The sequence below is a fragment of the Ictalurus furcatus genome, chromosome 17 (assembly GCF_023375685.1).
Source record: "Ictalurus furcatus strain D&B chromosome 17, Billie_1.0, whole genome shotgun sequence".
Lineage (NCBI taxonomy): Eukaryota > Metazoa > Chordata > Actinopteri > Siluriformes > Ictaluridae > Ictalurus > Ictalurus furcatus.
In genome coordinates, this window is record NC_071271.1 from 25,189,876 (window position 1) to 25,211,031 (window position 21,156).

A 21,156-nucleotide genomic window follows, 5' to 3' on the forward strand; every position below is an offset into this window, starting at 1 on the left:
GTAATCCTTTATTCCATCTCTATCAAATATGCATATATATATATATATATATAGTAAATATTTGGAGATACAAATAAAGAAAAATAATAAACTTATTATCCTTGTTAATAACTTCGTATGTATGGCAGATTTTTAGATTTACATATATATCCTGGCTTGCCTAGGAAAACAAGCTAAACATCAGCAACGAGAAGACAACAAGAAGTAAATAAATCAATGAGAAAAAAATTTCCAAATTCATTACGGATGACAGTTTTAACTGTGTGCAGTTCATGTCATATGAATGCACAGTGCTGCTGATGTTCGAGATTAAATTACAGGCTCAATCATAATAAAATTATTACAAAAACAAATACTATATGTTATACTACTTCTTTTTTTTTGAGGAATTTTGACGTCCCTAGTACATAATAAAGTCACATTTTCAGAGGACATGACGCGAGTGCATAAACTCAGCACGTGTTTGATTAAGGGTAATCCAAGAACCGTCCTCAAAGTGAGTAGCTGAGGTGAAAACACAAGACGGATAGCGTAACAACAAAGAATAACCGATAATCAAAACACAAGAACAGGTTCAGGTCCGAACCAGGAAGAACTACACAAAGAAACACGGAAGACGGGAAACTAAGGTGTGAACTTAATGAGGCAAAAACATGATACAACTTAACGAGGAGAAAACGAAACAGCAGGTCAGAAATAACCAAACTAATCAAGGCGAGGCACGTCACAGGTGAACACATTAGAGTAATCAAGGAATATGAAGAGACAGGACCAAAGGTTAAATAAAAATACAGTGAACGTGTAACAAAACTACATGACAGCAGCTAGGAAACCCCCTGCTCACCGAGAGTGGGAATCCACAACATATTCATACAAAAACACAAAACACACACACACACACACACACACACACAGTCAGATAAAGATGAACATATCACTCTCACCTGTCGCTGATAACCCCAGAATCAGCCAGCAGCTCAAAGATCCTCAACAGCTGGAGCCTCAGCAGATCCCTTCGCTCTCTCCGCTTCTTATTCTGATGCATAACAAGCGCTCAGTGATTGAAGTAAATTGCATCCATAAAGAAAGCTTCATACCGTTTTTATACAACCATCCATCTTGTATTTACCCAATATAAACATACCCGGTGTACATGGCTGTATGGACACATTATAAGCATTTATACAAACGGATACAAGGCACTCTCAGGCATCATGTTGCATTTTTATGTGCAAGACTTCACAAGTGAAGTGAATTCACACAGAACAGGTGAACACATTAGGGTAATCAACCAATGGCTCGACAGGGGGTGGGGACAGGACCAAAACCGAAACAAAAGCACACGTCATAACAAAAGACCACTGAGTGAACTCAAAACTACACGAAAGCACCACGTACCGAGAGCGAATCTGTGATCCAGGGGCTGTATTTGTTCTTAAATACACTTCGAATGCATTTTGAACACTGGATTCACGGGAAATGTTAGCCAAGCTTTCACTAACTGCGCGAGCACTATCCTTTGATTGGATTTCTACACACTTGTACATCTTATGCAGATGTTATGGTATAGACACTGACCTCCGGTCTCTTTTCCAGAGCTTCCTTCATCAAAGGGTGCAGTTCTTCGATCAGTTCTCTGCACGAAACACACCAACAGATACATTTTTTAAACAAATCAACAAGAGTACAGCAAAGTTATTTTGTTTCCATGAAAGTCATAACTACAATGAACTCTGTACACGTAGCACACGTTACTTAGAATGCATTCTGTTAACAATTTATTGATAAATACGGGCACAGGGTAGGAAATGACGGCGTTGGAATTTCTGACCTGAAAATGAGCGAGTTCGTGCGGCCGAAGCCCAGCACCAGCGCCTCGGTGATCTCGATGCTCTCGGAACGCATCAAGGGAACGAGCTGCTTTAATAGCCACGCTACTGAGGGCGTCCCCACCACCTGATGCACAACACACACGCACACACAAACACACACACACACACACATCATTACACTGTGATGTGTATAGCGCCATATAAACGTACAATACTTACAACTTTCAAAAATGAATACAGGCTAAATGAATCAGCCGGTGTAACTAAAACGTGTTCATTAATGACTGTTAATTCTGAGTACGCACTTTGTAGTCGTAGCTGCTGCTGTTCTCACTAGTAGGGGTCATGATCTCTGGAGCGGAGGCTCGCAGATGTCCAGGGCTCATGATGCTCGGCTTGGCCACGCCGAAGCACAGGATCAGGTAGTTCCTCCACAGAGCCACGTAGTTGTCACCCGAACCCGCTGCACTCATCTTTTTAGTATTAGCTGGGTTGCTAACAGGGATCGACGGAAAACGATTTCACACATTTATTTATGAATGATTTATCATGTTATTCAGCATGTTGGGCATAGAATAAAGCACTTGGTCAGCTGAAAGAGCCGTGTCTCACCTGGGATCGATCACAGGCATGAGCAACTGCAGGCGGGTGAAGGCATAGGACCAGGCGTAGCTCAGCGCTGTAGGACACTGCTTAGGTAGATGTTCCTGTCTCAGCAGGCTGAAGAGGCAAAGAGCCCAGGGGTCCCGTGCCCACTGTGCCACCACCCACACCGACGAGGGGCTGCACACGTCATACTGACTGCTGAGGAGACTCCCGCTCCACTCCACTAACCACGCAAGGTCAGCCTGGTGTCCTGAAGGAATCGACGTCTGAAGTACAAACATAATGTTTTGACTGCTTGATATTTATAATAAAGTGTATCCGAGTTAACACCCAGTCGTTCCCCTTGACCTAAGTCTGGATATGTTTTAAAAATAACGACGGCATGAAAAGTTTCAATGCGATTCAAATAATGTCTTACATTTAAACCAACAGCACGGTCGCACACCAAACAATGCCTTTGACCTTGTCAGAAACATTCGTAATTCATAACACATAAAGACACGATTTCATAATTCTTGCATTCATTTTTCACTCAAACTCAGTCACTCTTCACAGTTTATGTCTTCTGTTCCTCTCACGCGCCAACGCTTGGCTTAAAGACCTGCATCTTGTACTTTTTATCCGTTTACTGATAGCAACAGCTCTACCACTGACTGCTACAGCGCACTGACACTGGAGACTCCTTCCAAAAATCCTAAATAAACATCTCCTGACAGACGTCACCATGTTAACAATGACACGTTACTGTTTATTATTTATAAATCGATGTATTATTAGGTTAGATTATGTGGATTATCCTGTGCACTAATGTGAATTAGTTGTTACTATAAGAAATGATAAGGTATTAGAACAAGTGCATTAATATAAACCGCTGATTGGCTGGACTAGACACCTCCTGACCAATCAGATTCGAGAATTCGATAACTACAGTATACAAATGCACTACTACAAAAGCACTTATTTGGACATGCATTTCGAGTGCTGGACCTTGCAGGAAGTGAAGATTCTTTGCAGCACTGAACACACAGGCTCTGTACAGTCCACAACACACACTGAGTATTAATCTGAGTATTAATCCTTAAACAGAGGGTGGACCGGCCAAACTAACTTGTATGATGGTGAGAACAGAGGCGACTTTGTGGCTGGACAGAGGCTGCTTCTGTGTGAGTTAAACCACACACACACACACACACACACACACACACACACACACACACACAGAATTGCTTACAGAATCGCTCAGCACATTTGTGAAGCTCTCCAGCACCACCGGGCTCGCCTGGTCCAGCACGTCCAGCATGGGCCGCTCATCATCCTGTCCAACACACACACACATCCACCACACACTCGTGTTCACAAACACTTCCAAATTTCACTTTTTTTTATTTATTTTTTTAACGTGTCCTTGGCTTTGCTTTCCTTATTAAACCCTCCATCAGGTGCTGGAATTTATAGACGTTCATTTATTTATTTATTTTTGCATTAGCGTACTTGTAATACGCCAACTTGTTAGCATTATTTATAGCGCTCATAAAACCCCACCTAGCCGTTATGGCAGTTAGTTGCCCCAGGTGGTAAATTAGCAATACCGTTAGAGTAGATTAAATCAGATGGGGTTTACAAGGGGCAATTATTAATCTGCGATTTAGGCCGTGTCTGAATCCATCACGTGGAGTACGCATGTGTCCGTGTCGGTAAAGATGTCACTGTCTTTTACCTATTATAATCTGTTCTTTCAAGAAATAACCCCAGGTAATTAATATCCAATGGTCTATCATATCCCAAAAAATGAATCTATACACACGCTGATTCTCTTAATTCCACGTTTACTGTAGAGGACTGGAATTTCTCACACAAAAAAAAAAATTGTATTAAACTGTTAAATATCTAGATATCTAAATATCCGTATTATTACGCATCTTGAAAATGCATTCGGAGCTGTGAATGAATACATGACTGAGTCCAAGGATGGTTTTAGCCTTGTGTCCTCAATCCCAGAATCAGAAATGTGGGTTGCTATAATGTACGCTGTGAGAGATGTGTGTGTGTGTGTGTGTGTGTGTGTGTGCTCTAACCTCAGTGTGTGAGACCGTGAGCAGGAGGAGGCGGAGCTCTCGGAGCACGGACACGGCTAGTTTGCGTGTAGCAGTGTGACAGGAGCAGAGCAGCACGAGAGCGAGACCCTCGAGAGCACGCAACACCACCGAGAAAGGAGCAGCTTCAGCACGGAGCCTGGAGCCTGACGCACCCTGTAATAACTACACACACACACACACACACACACACACACACACACACACACACACAGAGCCAGATGTAATATACACACAGATACATACATACAGTACATATACAATATCCACACACACACACACACACACACACACATACTTTAAAGTGTTAAACATAGTAAAATAACAACATGACGCATTCACCTCAACTGCAGTTCTATAAATCTTCCGTTTTAATTTATAACACAAACATGAAACGATGTAGTAGATGGATTTATTTGATTTAATTTTGGAAGGTGATTAGAGCAACAGAAAGGTGTGAATCATCTTCGTGACATCCTGCCACCACCCACCATCTGCAACTCCACCTTAACCTCAGCTCCAAAACCAATAAACACTCACACGGTTCATTTGTCCTCACACATCAGGATCATATTCTCCGACTATCATCATATCCAGCGTGGATCGATGGGAATAGACATAAGCGTAAGTGTTGATGTTTTACCTCGGCAGAGCAGATGTTGGAGTTCTCCGTGCTCCTGCTGGATGTGAGGAGCGCGAGCCTCCACTGCGTGAGGAGCTGGTGGAGCAGTTTAATAGAGGAGTGAAGAAGGCTCTGCTGTGTGTCCTGCACCTCCCGCAGCAGGAAACCGCTGTATCCCAGCAGCACTTCCTCCCGCCAGTCTGAGAAGTCCAGCAGCAGACTCTGCAGGGAATTCTGGGCTATCAGACGCAGCTCATCGTCCATGTGGATGGTCAACCTGCTCACAAGACACTCTCAGTCAAGCACTTAACTATACGTTATTATGACTTCATTTCCACCGAGTGAACAAGTGAAGCAGCAATCAAACACGTTCATAATACTCATAATACTCACAAATAACAGTGTGATTCAAAATAATATCAATTTTGGTTTACATCATCAAACAAAACAAAAAAAAAAAAGTCATCAAACGAGGAAATAGAAACACGCCTAAATTCTGCATTTTACTTGAAACACTTGAAGTGAAAATAATGTTCATTTAAATCCTTAATAAATATTAAAAGGTGTAACACGCGGTGAGTCGAGGCACAACACAAGTGCGTAAAATCAGAGTCAAGGTCAAAGCCGGGGTCAAAACACGGGCCTGACAACATTAAACTAGAGTTATCCATAATTAGGAAACCAGAAACACGAGCAATGGTCTAAACCAGGAAATACTACATATGAAACAAGAACAAGGCTCGGACGTAAAGACAAGAATGGTAAGACTTCGCAGTGAGACAAAGACACGGGGGGGTGGGGGGCAAATAAGCAAACAAATGAACCGAACACAGTTGAGTACAATCAGGGAACATACCAATCACGGGACAAGGAAGGAGACAAGACTGAAAATCAAAACAAAATGCACATCAGTGTAAACAAAGAAGCATGTTGAGGGACATCCAAACAAGATATGAAGACTACACGGCCGCGGGAGTGGAATTCGTGACAAAAGGCAGATTATGTAAGGATAGAAAACACAACGGTTCATGCTGTTTCAGGAAACTCAAGCAATGACGTGGTACGGTATTGCAGCCCAATAGTGAAAAGTGAATGTTGAACATATTATATGGCCAAAACTTTCTGGACACCTGATCATCACACCCATATGTGGGCCTTCCACAAACTGCTGCCATAATGCTAGAAGCACACAGTTGTGTATGTTGTCTTTATACGTCGGGGGTTCAAGAACCAGCACTGCCAAGACGCCACTGTTGGGCCCTTGAGCAAGGCCCTTAACCCTCTCTGCTCCAGGGGGCGCTGTATCATGTCTGACCCTGCGCTCTGACCCCAACTTCCTGACATGCTGGGGTATACGAAGAAAAGAATTTCACCGGGCTGTAATGCTACGTGATTAATAAAGACTCGTTATCGTTATCATGATCAGTGTCTGATCTCACTAACGCTCCTGTGGCTGAATGGACACAAATCCCCACAGCCACACTCCAAAATCTAGCAGTTTCATTCCCAGCCTTCCCAGAAGCGTGGAAGTCTACGTCCGCATACTTTCGGCCATATCGTGTATTTCCCTGTAACAGCCCATCCTGAAGTGTTTGTCACTTTGCCATGCTTACAACATAACATCGTAATTATAATATACATTTAATGTTGTGGAACGTCTCTGAAACGAGCCTATTACTGTTATCCTGTTGTGTTGCTGCAGTTATAAACAGTTGTTTCCCTCTTTTCTCCTTCATTTCCTTCACTTCAAGTTAAAAAGCACAGCTGCCCATGTTACTGAGAAACCGCGAAGCACAACATCGTCCGTCCTGAAGACTTTCACTTCACTGACACTGGAGACTCCTTCCAAAAATGCTAAAGGAATGCTAGCGAAACGTCTCTATGTCAGACATAATCATGAATAGAAATAATAACGAATCAGAACGAGCACATATAATATACTGTATACATGTAAATCGTGTTGCAGCCTTGCGACCAATCAGAATCAGCCGTCATCCGTTAGCTGTGCATTACTAAATATTAGTTAAATACGGTATGAGAGATATCTGAAAAGGAACAACTCGCGAATCCCTTTATTTTTCACCTGAAATCTTCCTCGACACGGCATTTTATTTCAGAAATCATTCGGTTTTTAGGTTCTTCTGATACGGCGCATGCAACAGGAACGCAGCACTCAAGGTTATCCCCCGCAGTCAAATAAACCTGCTCTGACCTAATGCTTTAAACATGAGGAATTAGACCCGATTAGAGCAGTTCACCTCTCGGATTGCACCGAGATGACCAATTCAGCCAGGAAGAGATCACCTCACCGAGGAGTCTCGGAGAAACCAGATCAGCCGTGCATTCCCTGTGCTTTTGTGCTTCCTTACAGATGCTTCACAACGTGAAATATAACTAAATGAATAAATAAATAAAAACACGTGTGTTGTTCATCAATGAATTACAAATCGTATTCATCGGCGACGGATGTGGTGTACGAGGACGAGAATGTTTCAGGATGTGTCGTTAAAGGAAAATAATCAACGTCGACGTGGTAACGGTAACTCTGCTTCACGTCAGGTCCCATCACACCATCCCATCATCTACCCCTATCTCTCACACACACATACACACACACATACACGCACTCACCGGGCTAGCAGGTCGACGAGCTCTGGCTTGGTCATGCCATCAGGCAGGATGCGAGGGATGGCAGCTACACACGTCCTAAACAGGTCGATCTTGGGCTTCCTCTCCCCTCTGAGAACACGCAAACACAGACAGAAATAAACTAGGAATATTATTCCATTACCACAGCAAAAGGGAAAAAACGTGTAGTTATAGAGTGTGTCGTTACACATGTACTTTACACAGCAATCTAACCTACTTAAGGCAGGTCACGGCAGATAAACAGGGTAACGTCATCCAACAAAACATATCATAATTAATCTCTTCAGCTGATTTCTGATATGGTTTAACTGTATTTGTACTCGGATTTTATCAGGAATGTTCACTCGTTTATGCAAACGAGGCTTTGTAGGATTAAATATGCACAAATATGCATGGAAAAAGTCTTTTGATGTTGTTAGGACTCAAATATTTATTTCACTCTCAAGAGAAAGCATTTTTCAGGAAAAGAAATGATTATTTCTTTATTATTTAGAGTAAAAAAACCCCCAAAAAAACAGATTTATATGATCTCCTATGACATCTATATGACATCTTTCATCTCTATGCTGAAGAAATTGACACGCATCAGAAAAGATACGTTTTTCACGGATTTATTACACGACGTAATTCTGCAACGTGTATCAAGCCTTGTTCATAAATAAAGTAATCGTAATTGGACGGTGAAGTAAACGTATCTGTTAGGTTTATTACTCTAGTGTAAAAGAATATCTGTTAGAGGTGCAAATGATTGACGTTAACAAACTGAGAATCTCTCCTGGTCATTTTGTATAGATCTGGTGTGCTGTGGGTCATACTCACGTGATCATGTCCTCCGGTTCCTTATTAAGCATCTGCGCATTAGTAAGCATCATACAGCGACCCACTTCTTTATCTAAATGTCTCAGGATGTTGTCTATGGCTTTCCGAACTTGGGAATAGTAGAGAGACATTCCTACATGGCAGAACACATGGGATAAAAGATGAAGTATATTCAAACGGTTGTCTTTTCTTGTAATTACATAAATAAAACATAGGAAATTATGCACTGACCAGGAAAAGTGCTCAGCAAATCAAAATGATTTGATCTTATAAATTCTTAACAGTATTACTCATGAGCTCTGGATGCTCTTGGGGTTTTCTCAACCGGCTTCAGGAGTTTCCGAGCTTCTCACTGCTGCTCCTGAGTTCTAGGTGAAAACTACTCATTTTGGAAAACCTTTTCATTTTAAACCTTTTAAAACTTTCAAGTAAAACCTGCTTTAAACTTGCTATATGGGATTAACTTCACTATTAAGGCTATTTAGTTGTCATAGAAACAAATTCCAACCACTTTATGAACTGTCTTTAAATCAGCCTTTAGGTAAAAAGGGGCAGGGCCTAATTTCTGGGCCAGAAAATTTTTAAAAAGAAATCTACAAACCCACAAACACAAAAAGATACCTTTTCTAGGGTATTTTTTAAATCTGATAAGCCAAAAACTGCTTGTTAAAAAAAATCACAAACTGCTAAATGTATGTAATGCATAGTTATACTTTAAGATATAGATGTCTATCTATCTATCTATCTATCTATCCATCCATCCATCCATCTATATCTTAAAGTATATCTATCAGTAAGCACTGCATGATTTCAGTCGGTCACCTATAAGTTTGGCCTCCTCCTCGGTGAGTGCTTTGCTCAGGTACGTCTTTTTGACCCGCAGCGTGTTCCCAGACGGAAGAGTGACCCCCGTGTTGGGCATCGGTGGCTCTCCGTCCTTCTGCTGCAGCTTATCGGCGATGACCAGGAATGCACGCAGGCCAATATTCATCCTCTGAAGTACACACAGAGCCATTAGAAAAACCAAGACGATCATCGACTTGCATTCAAATACACGTAACGAGTAACTCAATTTACTGCATTCTGTATCGTAAGCATCAGCGGAGGAAACGGCATGCATGGGAATGCAACACTATCAACAGAACACACACAGTACAAAGCAGTGCAGGATATATCGATTTAGTATTATAATAACTTCATTATTTATATACCTCTGGGTTAAGACTAAAAGCTTTTGCAGGCTTCCCAACACACAGCAGGTCAAAGATGACTTCCTTCATGGCAAAATCAAGCCTTTCCTGTAAGAAGGGAGTTAAACAAGTAAAACAAACAACGTTGCTTCATAAAATAATGAACAAACACTGACAGTTATAAATGTGTACACACCTAATATTTTTGTTTCAACTCATAAAATGGGCTTATAAATATTTATTACTTACCTGTTTACTTACTTAGTTACTACCTACTTACTACTTACTAAGTTACTTTCTTAATACTTACTTACTGTTTACTTAGTTACTTACGTACTAAGTTACTTTCTTAATACTTACTTACTATTTACTTAGTTACTTACTTACTACTTACTACTTAGTTATTTACATACTTACGACTTACTTAGTTACTTATTTATTACTTAGTTACTTACGTACTATTTACTTAGTTACTTACTTACTACTTACTACTTTACATACTTACTACTTACTTAGTTACTTTCTTAATACTTACTTCTTAGTTATTTACTTACTATTTAGTTACTTCCTTTATACTTACTTATTACTTAGTTACTTACTAGTTACTTCTTAGTTATTTACTTACTTACTACTTACTTACGATTTACTTAGTTACTTACTTATTACTTATTTACTTACTACTTACTTCTTAGTTACTTACTTATTTACTTACTACTTACTTAGTTACTTAGTTACTTACTTACTACTTACTTCTTAGTTACTTACTTACTTACTTACTACTTACTTAGTTACTTACTTATTACTTAGATACTTCTTAGTTATTTACTTACTTACTACTTACTTAGTTACCTACTTACTTAGTATTTCCTTACTACTTACTTAGTTACTTACTACTTACTTCTTAGTTACTTACTTACTTACTACTTACTTACTTATTACTTACTTACTACTTAGTTACTTCTTAGTTATTTACTTACTTACTACTTACTTAGTTACCTACTTACTTAGTATTTACTTACTTACTACTTATTTAGTTACTTACTTATTACTTAGTTACTTACTACTTACTTACTATTTACTTAGTTACTTACTTACTACTTACTTCTTAGTTATTTACATACTTACGACTTACTTAGTTACCTACTTCTTACTTACTATTTACTTACTTACTTACTACTTATTTAGTTACTTACTTAATTCATTTTAAAAAACAACTCATTTTTACATTTTTACATTTTTACATTGTGTCTGACAGTTTTGACATTGTGGGGACATTTGTCTGGTCTGCATGCGGATTGCAGCTTTTATTTATAAAAGGAAAATGGGGCTAGTAATAGGTGTGATATGATCATTAATTAGTGTGTGTGTGTGTGTGTGTGTGTGTGTGTGTGTGTGTGCGTGTGGTTGGTGCGTATATTTTTTCTTTACCTGTGCAATAAACTGAATGATCTTGACGAAGATATTGAGCGGCATGTCTTTTGGGACCACGCTCCGAGATCCTTTTGGGAACAGCGTCGTGACAATGTTGTTAAGACGTCTGTTTAGAGAGCGAGAGAAAAAAAAATATATATCAGTAAACAAATGACATCAATTTATCAAGACCAATCAATTAAACATGATGTAATCTGAATTCATTTTAACAACTGGCTTCAGTCACAGAAATAATGAGGATGCTGTATTGCAGTACTGCCTGCTGTTTTAGTCAATTCATCTAAGTGTAGTTCAGCTCTATTTTGGGGAAATTAGCGCATGGTAGAATCCTGGCATGGCCTCATGACACTAGCTTTATTTAAGGTTATGGCATGTGTATATATGTGTGTGTGTGTGTGTGTGAGAGAGAGAGAGAGAGACGAACAGCTTCCAAGGGGCCGTGGTGACTGCTTAACCTGCAACGTGCTAATCCCAGTTCATGTCTGTACAACCTGCTAAAGTGACAAAGCAACTTCATCATACAAGATGTTAGCTGAAGTGAATGTAGCCTCCTGTAGCCTGTTACTCTAAGAGCACTGAATCAACCGCCAACCCTACAGGAACCCCACCCCAGAGCACAGTACAGTAAACACAAAAGACCAAACAGGTTGTGACACAATGCACACTAAAGGAATTTATCTACTGCGCAAACAACTAGACTGTTTGCCATTAAAAAAACCAAACGAAACCTTTTTCACGGTCCACCAGTCCTGTGGTGCGGTTTATAGACTGACACTAACAGACTAACAGAACTTAATGGGACTTGGGGGCAGGGCTACAGGATTATGGATACTGCAGCATACACATTTTAACAACATTTACCACCGTATATGCCACAGATACATTGTTAAACTATTAAATGAATTAATATATATGTGTATATATATATAAAAGAAAAACCTGATGCTAATATTGGCAAGAGGAAGATCTCAACTTGCATAAATATTTAATTTCTCAAAAATGTAGCAAAACAAACCCTGCCCAAACGCACGTAACTACTTTCACTTTCGGATCATTACGCGGTTCTGCCTTCGGGAAGGCGTGTTCAATTTTCTGTGTTTAGAAAGGTGGATTTTTCATCCTGCAGGTATTATTGACAAGATTTTAAAATCCGTCATTAATCAAACCTTTCATCAGTGACTGCACTGCATATGATGCCTGAACTAGACGAAACATCTGAGTAAACCAGCTGGCATAACAGGATATGTTCCCTACTGCTGTATCTTAATGAGACCGGTCGTATATAAGTGAGGTAAGATTAAATTTGATGTTTTAAATGTAAGGGACATACTGTTATTGGAAAAGAATCAACAATGCGGTGGTATGTTGCAGAGCAGTGCAGGGCAGTGGTAGCTCAGTGGTTAAGATGTTGGACTACTGATCAGAAGGTCATACATTAGGGCGGCTGTGGCGGCTGTGGCTACGATCCACTAATCGTAGGGTTGGAGGTTCGATTCCCGGCCCACGTGACTCCACATGCCGAAGTGTCTTTGGGCAAGACACTGAACCACAAGTCGCTCCCGATGGCAAGTTAGCGCCTTGCATGGCAGCTCTGCTACCACTGGTGTGTGAGTGTGTGTGTGTGAATGGGTGAATGAGACACAGTGTAAGGCGCTTTGGATAAAAGCGCTATATAAGTGCGTCATTTACATTCAAATCCAAGCTTCCACTGCTGGGCCACTGAGCACTGAGCACTGACCACTGAGGCCTTAACCCTCAACTGCTCAGTTATAAACAAGAGAAATGTAAGTCGCTCTGGATAAGGGCGTCCGCCAAATGCTGTAAATGTAAATGTTGCAGGTCGACACAAAGCGGCGTTACTGTTACCACCCCAGATCGATTATTTTCCTATGACAGCAAAACCAGAAGTCTTGCCTTCCGTTTATACCACAGCAATTTACCAACAATTACCATCTTTATTCACTGAACAACGACATGTCATGCTTTTTAAGCATTTATAGCTACATTTCATGTGGTTGAACATCCATAAGGCAAGTTAGTTACGGTTCTCCTTTACGTTATAGCCGCTATAAACAGTCACTCCCTCACCGGCCTCTATTTTCTAAGATAAAATCACAGCTTGTCATGGAAGATTGCGAGTTCAAATCCCAGAACCGCCAAGCTGGGCCACTGAACAAGGCCCTCAGCTGTTCAACTGTAGAAAAGAGATTAATTTAAGTCGCTCTGTATAAGGGCGTCTGACAAATGCTGTAAATGTACTAAGAACCAGAAAAGTGCAAACTCGTCTGCCATGAGGACTTTCCCATGGTGGAAAACCTACCTACTGTTACAAAGCACTGACACCGGAGACTCTTGCATAAATGTTAAATAAACATCACAGTATCAACAATTACTACATACAGTATCTTACGTCTTTGGTAAATAAAACACATTTAGATTATGTGGTCTATCCACCATAAAAGTCCCCGTGTAAGTCCTTATTATAACTATAGATTAAAGCAACATGGTATTAGAACAAGCGCATTAATGATCTATGATTTGAATTACAGCTTGAATTACTGTCAGAGCTGCTGCTATAGGACATGAATCAACCTTGTGACCAATCAGATTTGAGAACTCAACAGTGCTGTGGGATAACATGATAGAAAGAAAGTTGTATTAGCTTTTTCACAACTAATGGAAAAATAATAAAGTTCTTCATAGACTGTACCTCAGTGCACCTCATTAAAGTGCTACTGCAGTTATAGTGGTCTGGCGTTTGGACTAAATGAACACCCTAAAGCTCAAACTGCATCCACTGAGTTATTTTAGTAAACCTAATAAAGCATCAGCTAAAAAAGGTCCAAACGCACATCTAAGTTCCAAAATGGTACTATTCATTGTTTGCATCCAAGCCCATTGCCAAGTAAGGCTGTTAGCCAAGTTCCCAGAGTTTTCCTTTTTCTGTCCTCCACCCACTCCTGGCCCTCCTTCACTAATTACGCCGAGGCAACACACACACACACACACACACAGAGTGACGCCACTGGGTGGGGTACAGAGCGTGTGTTATTTATTTCACTGCTCCAGCCTGCCCATAATCCACCAAGAAAGATGGCATTGATGGAGCAGGCATGATGACGTAAACACCACTTCCTGCGGCTCTGCCCAAGCCTGGCTCTCAGTAGGCTTTAACTGCAGGAGTTCTACACAACATGGGAACACACTCACCCCTGTGTCGCAGTGTTGCTTTCACACTTGATGCGGATCATGTACACCCAGAGGAGACGGTAGAGAGACTCCAGGGCTACACGGGCCATCTTTGGGTCTTTGCTCTGGACAACAGATACGCTCTTTTTAATACCACGTTAAACACAATTATATACGCACGCTGTACTTTACAGCTATAGCGTACACATCGAGATCAAATATACCGTATATAATATGTTGTGTTTAGATGCAGGCTTTTCAAAATCAGTTTAGATGATGATACAGTAATTAGAGATGAGTATATCAAAAAAAAAAAATTAAAATGGCAATTTAATGTTGAAATGTGAAAAAGCGGAATAGAGTGTAAGGCGAAGACGCACTACCTTCAGGTTTGAGAGGCAGTTGCTGAGGAAGACATGCCATCTGTTGAGGAAGAACTGCTTCTGACTGACGCACAGCAGACATGTGACGAGCGGGTAAAGAGCCTGAGCACAAACACAGACAGAGGGTCAGGATTGACGTCTTAACGTCTTAAAGTTTTCATATATTACAAAAATGATGCCCAAAGCAAGGGTCACACACACACACCCCTCTGTATCCTAAACAATTCCCAAGCCTGAGAAGGGTTTCAGTCTGGCTATTTCCACAAATACTGTTTATACAGATAATAATTTAGATAAAGATACAATGTATTAGCCCTGTCCTGCATGGTGTTGCCATACGGCAACGATAAATTTATCTCCAATTTTTTAATAGCAAATAATACAAAACTAATATTTTCCTATGTAACTGGAAAAAGAGAGCTTTACGTTTGACATAGCAAAAAAAAAAAAGGCATGTCACATGACCAGGAAGTGCTCTTTGCACTTCCTTTTCTGCAGTCACATGGTATGGTGAAGGTCATCACCGGAGGGCTCTCAAAATCTGATACATTTTTCAATATTTAGGCAAAACTACTTTCTATATTTTGAGTATTCTGTTAAATGGTAAAACGTAATCGTTGCCATACGGCGACAACATGCGCTAACAGAACTGTAGTGTGTCATTCATGAACTGAAACAGGCCTACATAGCAAAAAAAAACAAAAAAAAACACTCGGCTTCTCTAACAGTATATTTACTTTTTTTTTTTTTTTTCACATTCTAAGTAAGAAAAAATTCTAACTTCAGACTTTTTGCAATTGCACCTTATTTTCTACATTTTATGTTTCCAGAGAAAGAATTAAAAAGATACTCCACCCAAAGCATGTTTGGGTCTACCGTAATTTTCGGACTATTGAGCGCACCTGAATATAAGCCGCACCCACTAACTTTAAAAAGAAAAAAAAAATTGTACATATATAGGCCGCACTTGTCTATAAGCCGCAGGTGTCCACGTTGTAACATGAGATATTTACACAGAAAGATGTTACACAGAAAGCTTTTTTTAAACTTTTAATTAAATACGTACCGTAAATGCTTTTTTCTGAACAGTGCCTGTAACATGGCTGGTTAAAAAAAAAATATACAGTTGCCTACCAGGAAAAGTCATTGATCGCTATCTTCATCTTCCTCCTGCGCACTAAAACCACTAAAGTCGTCATCTTCGGTGTTGGAATTGAACAGCCTCAGTATTACCGGTATTTTGTCACACGCTTCCTCAGTCTCTCTTTCGTTGTCACTCTCAATGTCACTTACGTCTCGAGGCAAATTCGCCCTTGAGCTCGTGCTGTCCTCTTCATCACACAGCAGCCCAGCCTTTCGAAACCCGCTGGTGATCGTAGATTTGTTGACACTGCTCCACGCTGTTAGGATCCACTGGCAGACTTGAGCAAAAGTTGCTCTTCACATGCTATTCCCTTCTTCGACAGCCAGATCGATCGCCTTTAACTTGAAAGTTGCATTTCTTTGTGTGTTTTCCATGATGAGGGGGTGTGCATGAAGCGCAAAATGACCGATCTGAAGAATTTAGTGTGAGTGCGTTTGATTTCATTCGAACAGTTTCACTGGTCCACTGTGACCTGTTCGGTAATTTCATTGGTCCGATGTGACGTGGCTAAATGTTTTGGCGGCATGAAGCTCGTTAGCCCGTAAAAATCCATAAATTAGCCGCATCATTGTTTAAGCCGCAGTGTTCAAAGCGTGTGAAAAAAGTCGCGGCTTATAGTCCGGAAATTACGGTAATTATTCAAATTTTGATACGATTTTTTGTGAATTTCGAGTGAGTAAATCCATCCACATTTACACATTTACAGCTGTCATTCCTTTCTAGAAGATACAACTTTTACACACTTTCTAGGTGGCAACAAAACTCTGCAACTTATAGTCTGGGAAATGCAGTAATTGGACTTGTGATCTCATACATTTTGTGTTATTTTTGACGATATGATACTTTCCACCGTTGCACATCGTTGCCATACAGCAACAATTTACCAAATACACCCCGATTTATCATCTTCAAAATTCGGTTGAATTTTTACCCCCCCACCAAAAAAAAGGTTACATTTATTTGTATTATTTGAACTAATCCAGTAATAGAAATCCATTAAAAGACATTTTTTAAAAGTAATAAATCATGCGTTAGACGATTAGGTGTTATTAAAATTAGATGACATAGGCCTGGTCAAGGCAACGATCATTTCACAGTAGCGGATAGAAGATGAGGATAAAACAGCACTTCGGAAGCACAAAGAGAGTTATACAGAGCTAGAATCTGACCAGAGAGTGTTTCTTCCTAGTAGACAGATCCAACGTTGTATCATACAAACTCTCCACAAAGTTCCTTAGACAAGGAACGTTGACTTCATTCTTCACAGCCTGCCATTAAAACAAAAAAATGAACAAGGGTCAGCCGAACAAGATTCAAACACAGGAAGAAATATAATAAAGCCAGTGTTCTAAACATGCCGTGTACTGTCATTCGCCAGAACTGTAGCTTCTGCACAGTCTCAGGTGATTTTTCTCGAACATAAAGTAAGTCAGACAGTCGAAGTGCTAACACTTAAGATTTAAATTAGAACACTAAAAGACTGCTTTGTCAAATCTTTATTTAGCATTTAGCAGACGCCCTTATCTAGAGTGACTTGCAGAGGCGCATGCTAGAGTTCGACACGTAAGCAGAAAGCTTGTCATCAAGAAAATCCGACCCTACATCACCAAACAGGCTACACAGATTCTAGTCCAGGCTCTTGTTAATTCTAAACTGGATTACTGCAACTCACTGCTTTCAGGCCTCCCAGCCAGCTCCATCAAACCCCTTCAGATGATTCAGAATCCTGCAGCGCGCCTCGTCTTCAACCAGCCCAAGAGAACCCATGTCACACCCCTCTTCATCTCCCTCCACTGGCTTCCTGTAGACGCCCGTATCAAATTCAAGGCCTTGATGCTCACCTACAAGACCTTGTCAGGAACAGCGCCCCCTACCTCAACTCTCTCCTGAAGGCCTACGTTCCCTCTCGCAATCTGCGATCGATTAGCGACCGACGTTTAGCAGTTCCAACTCAGCGTGGCGCTAGGTCCCTTTCCAGAACCTTCACACTAACTGTTCCTCAGTGGTGGAATGCACTTCCAATCTCAGTCCGGACCGCAGAATCTCTCACCATCTTCAAAAAACAACTAAAGACCCACCTCTTCCGTGAACACCTAACAAACTCATAATAATAATAATAATAATAATAATAATAATAATAATAATAATAAAAAAAGCACTTACACCTCTACTCTGCACTTTGCTTCTTCTGGAATTCAATTAATAGATCTCGTATGGTAGCACTTCTTGTATTGTTCTCTGCTTGATATATCGCTTTGCTTGTATCTTTCTCATTTGTAAGTCGCTTTGGATAAAAGCGTCTGCTAAGTGAATAAATGTAATGTAAATGTAAATGTAAATGTAACTGTGCCAATACTTCTGCACTTACTGCTGCAACAGGCACCAAAATCTCCACGAAGAGACCAGCCAGAGCCTGCTTGATATCTTTGTCTTTCACTTCCAGGAAATACTGTGCACACTCCTGTAACAGAGAACACGGTGAGCTTTCCCATTCACGTCTATTTACGTAACAGTCAGAAATATCAATTCCGTTAGAATGGCACTGACTTTATAGAATTAGAAAGAATTATAAATGGCGATACATAACAAGATGAAGTCAGATATCGAGCTTATACCAAAGTAAAATGTTTTAAGACGAGATTCCAAAGTACATAGCGACTGTGCTTCGCTAATGTCAACCAGGAGAGAGAAATCCACAGTGCAGGGGCGTATGATGAAAACGCCGTGGAGTGAAGACCTGTTTAAGGAACAGCTGAAAGACCAGACCGAGAGGAGCGCAAATTACGACTCGGTAAGTGCAAAGTTAAGAGCTCGGTCAAATACCGAGGAGCCAGACCATGCGATGCTTTATACGTCAACATAAGGATTTTAAATTCAACTCGGTACCTGACAGGGACTCGGTGCAAGCACTCTAAACTAGGAGTCATGTGATCACATACCCTAGTACCGGTCAGGATCCTAGCTGTCGTTTTTTTTTTACAGATATTGCAGTTTAAAACTCTGATGAGAAGTGCAGTACAGTAGTCAATGAGAGGAAAACGCTAAAGATTTCATCAGACTTTCAGCAACAGGAGAGAATAAAATGAGCCGTAAGCACGCGGTAGGTCTGAGATTTAAAAAAAAAAAAATGGACGTTTTGACAGTGTTCGGCACATGAGGGTCAAATGTCAGACTGGGATCAAAAATAGCTCCAAGGTTCTTCAATTTACTTTGAAACTCCAAAACCGAGCCATTAACAGACAGCATATGGACATCCATCCATCCATCTTCTATACCGCTTTATCCTTTTCAGGGTCACGGGGAACATGGAGCCTATCCCAAGGCGGGGTTCACCCTGGACAGGGTGCCAATCCATCGCAGGGCACAATCACGTACACTCACACACACACATTCATACACTACGGACACTTTGGACACGCCAATCAGCCTACCATGCACGTCTTTGGACTGGGGGAGGAAACCGGAGTACCCGGAGGAAACCCCCGCAGCACGGGGAGAACATGCAAACTCCACACACACAGGGCCACGGTGGGAATCGAACCCCCCGACCCTGGAGGTGTGATGTGTGAGGTGAACGTGCTAACCACTAAGCCACCGTGCGCCCACGTACGGACATACAAAAAATTTTTTTGGAGCGTTTAATTTTGTGCCGGAGAACTGATGTTTGGAAATCTAACATGTTTTTGTACTGACTCGCTAATGTAGAAGTCATCAAATAAAAAAATCTAAAAAATAATAAATAGGGTGCGTAATACTTTTCCACAGTACTGCAGCTCTTATGTTGTTTTAATACAAAATGTTTTCCGTCACTTAAACCGTCATCGATATTTTCCTGACTGTATATCCTTATCAGTTTAGCTGTGTGCAAGTCTGACTTTTTGATACCACGTTGGACATCTGCACTGCTGTTCTTACATCTTGTTTTGTTTTGTTTTTTCCCCCCATGTGAGCCTTGATTACAGAAATAGAGCTCACGGTTCCCCTATAACGTTACTTTTGAGGAAGCAGTGTGTGTTGTTATAATAATTTAGAGACATCCATGATGCAATAAGCCTGTGCAATGCTTTTAAAGAAGAAAAAAGATATCTTTTCAAGGTCATTTTCCACTGAACAAATGGGTACATAACCTGGTAAATTGAGCTGAACAGTGCAAAAGAAAACATCTTACATATTTAATGCCTAATTGGACGCATTAGTCGAAAGCGCACTTACATAAACTTTCAGTTAAACGCTTGCATAAATATCAGTTAATGTGCTCCAAATAGCCTGATACAGATTACATAACTACAGTTAAACGATACTGGGCTGCCATCAGAGGTAAAGTAATAAAGTAATGTTCATCAGTTTCTCATCACTTTACAGTACCTGCATGAACTGAAAAGACGCCTCAAAGTCCTCGACAGGATACATCTTCACCCTGAAGAACTTCAGGCCCATGATGAGACTGATGGTGCTCTGGACCACGCAGGGGTTCTGCTCCTTCTGACGGAGCTCCTTCAGCTCACTCAGAAACTTCTTCTTCACAGCAGGGAACCTGAGGTAGGGCGAAGCGAGAGGAGTGAAAACAAGACGATCTACGGTACTTGTGGAAAAAGCTGAGAGACGTGTATATCACAGTCATTTTCCCAGCTCGAATTCAGTCGAACAATGCATGACACGGAAGTAAACCATTAAGCATGATAATCTTTTTAAAAGTAGAGTAGGGTACAAATATTATTCCATGTGTTATTTCATAGGGTCTTCATTATAATTATTCTAAAATAGTAAAACACCCGCTAACCCACCCACAAACATTAGACTACTGAGTATATACGAAAATGAAATAATGCAAGGTTAATTAATGCTCACTCCACTACTCGGCTGATGACAGAGCTATCTCGTTTAAAAAGCATCAACTATACGATCTTAAAACTGGTACATATGGCGTAACTAAACTCTGCAACATGAAGAGGAGGGTACTAATTTTTTAGAAGCCCTGGGTTCATGGACATTTGTGTAAAGCATGCATGGTGTATTGTGTGATCTACTCACCTTGCCTGAGCCAGGACTCCTATTACTTCTGCATATAGATCTGCTACAATGTGCATATTGGCCATGTTAGGACCATTGTACCTGAAAACATGCAGAAAACACCATCATGTTACAGCGGAGTGAAAGAGGAACAGACATGAGGTGCTTGTAGTGGATAGAGGACGCTC

At 40.6% G+C, this 21,156-nt stretch overlaps 1 protein-coding gene across 5 annotated transcripts in view; it reads right to left on the reverse strand.

The window, feature by feature from the left end:
- The window catches only part of frya (furry homolog a (Drosophila)), a 92,148-nt gene that overhangs the window by 37,675 nt on the left and 33,317 nt on the right, over positions 1-21,156 (reverse strand). For all 5 annotated transcript variants that reach the window (XM_053647750.1, XM_053647751.1, XM_053647753.1 and 2 more), the window contains 19 exons: positions 20,990-21,070; positions 20,324-20,492; positions 18,327-18,419; positions 17,128-17,226; positions 14,815-14,916; positions 14,453-14,556; positions 11,240-11,348; positions 9,833-9,919; positions 9,444-9,615; positions 8,622-8,754; positions 7,785-7,892; positions 5,175-5,430; positions 4,514-4,696; positions 3,670-3,753; positions 2,445-2,704; positions 2,138-2,327; positions 1,832-1,956; positions 1,579-1,636; positions 945-1,036 (listed from right to left, as the gene is read on the reverse strand). In XM_053647750.1, the coding sequence (XP_053503725.1) occupies positions 945-1,036; positions 1,579-1,636; positions 1,832-1,956; positions 2,138-2,327; positions 2,445-2,704; positions 3,670-3,753; positions 4,514-4,696; positions 5,175-5,430; positions 7,785-7,892; positions 8,622-8,754; positions 9,444-9,615; positions 9,833-9,919; positions 11,240-11,348; positions 14,453-14,556; positions 14,815-14,916; positions 17,128-17,226; positions 18,327-18,419; positions 20,324-20,492; positions 20,990-21,070 (2,505 nt within the window). The remainder of the gene's footprint in view (positions 1-944; positions 1,037-1,578; positions 1,637-1,831; positions 1,957-2,137; positions 2,328-2,444; positions 2,705-3,669; positions 3,754-4,513; positions 4,697-5,174; positions 5,431-7,784; positions 7,893-8,621; positions 8,755-9,443; positions 9,616-9,832; positions 9,920-11,239; positions 11,349-14,452; positions 14,557-14,814; positions 14,917-17,127; positions 17,227-18,326; positions 18,420-20,323; positions 20,493-20,989; positions 21,071-21,156) is intronic.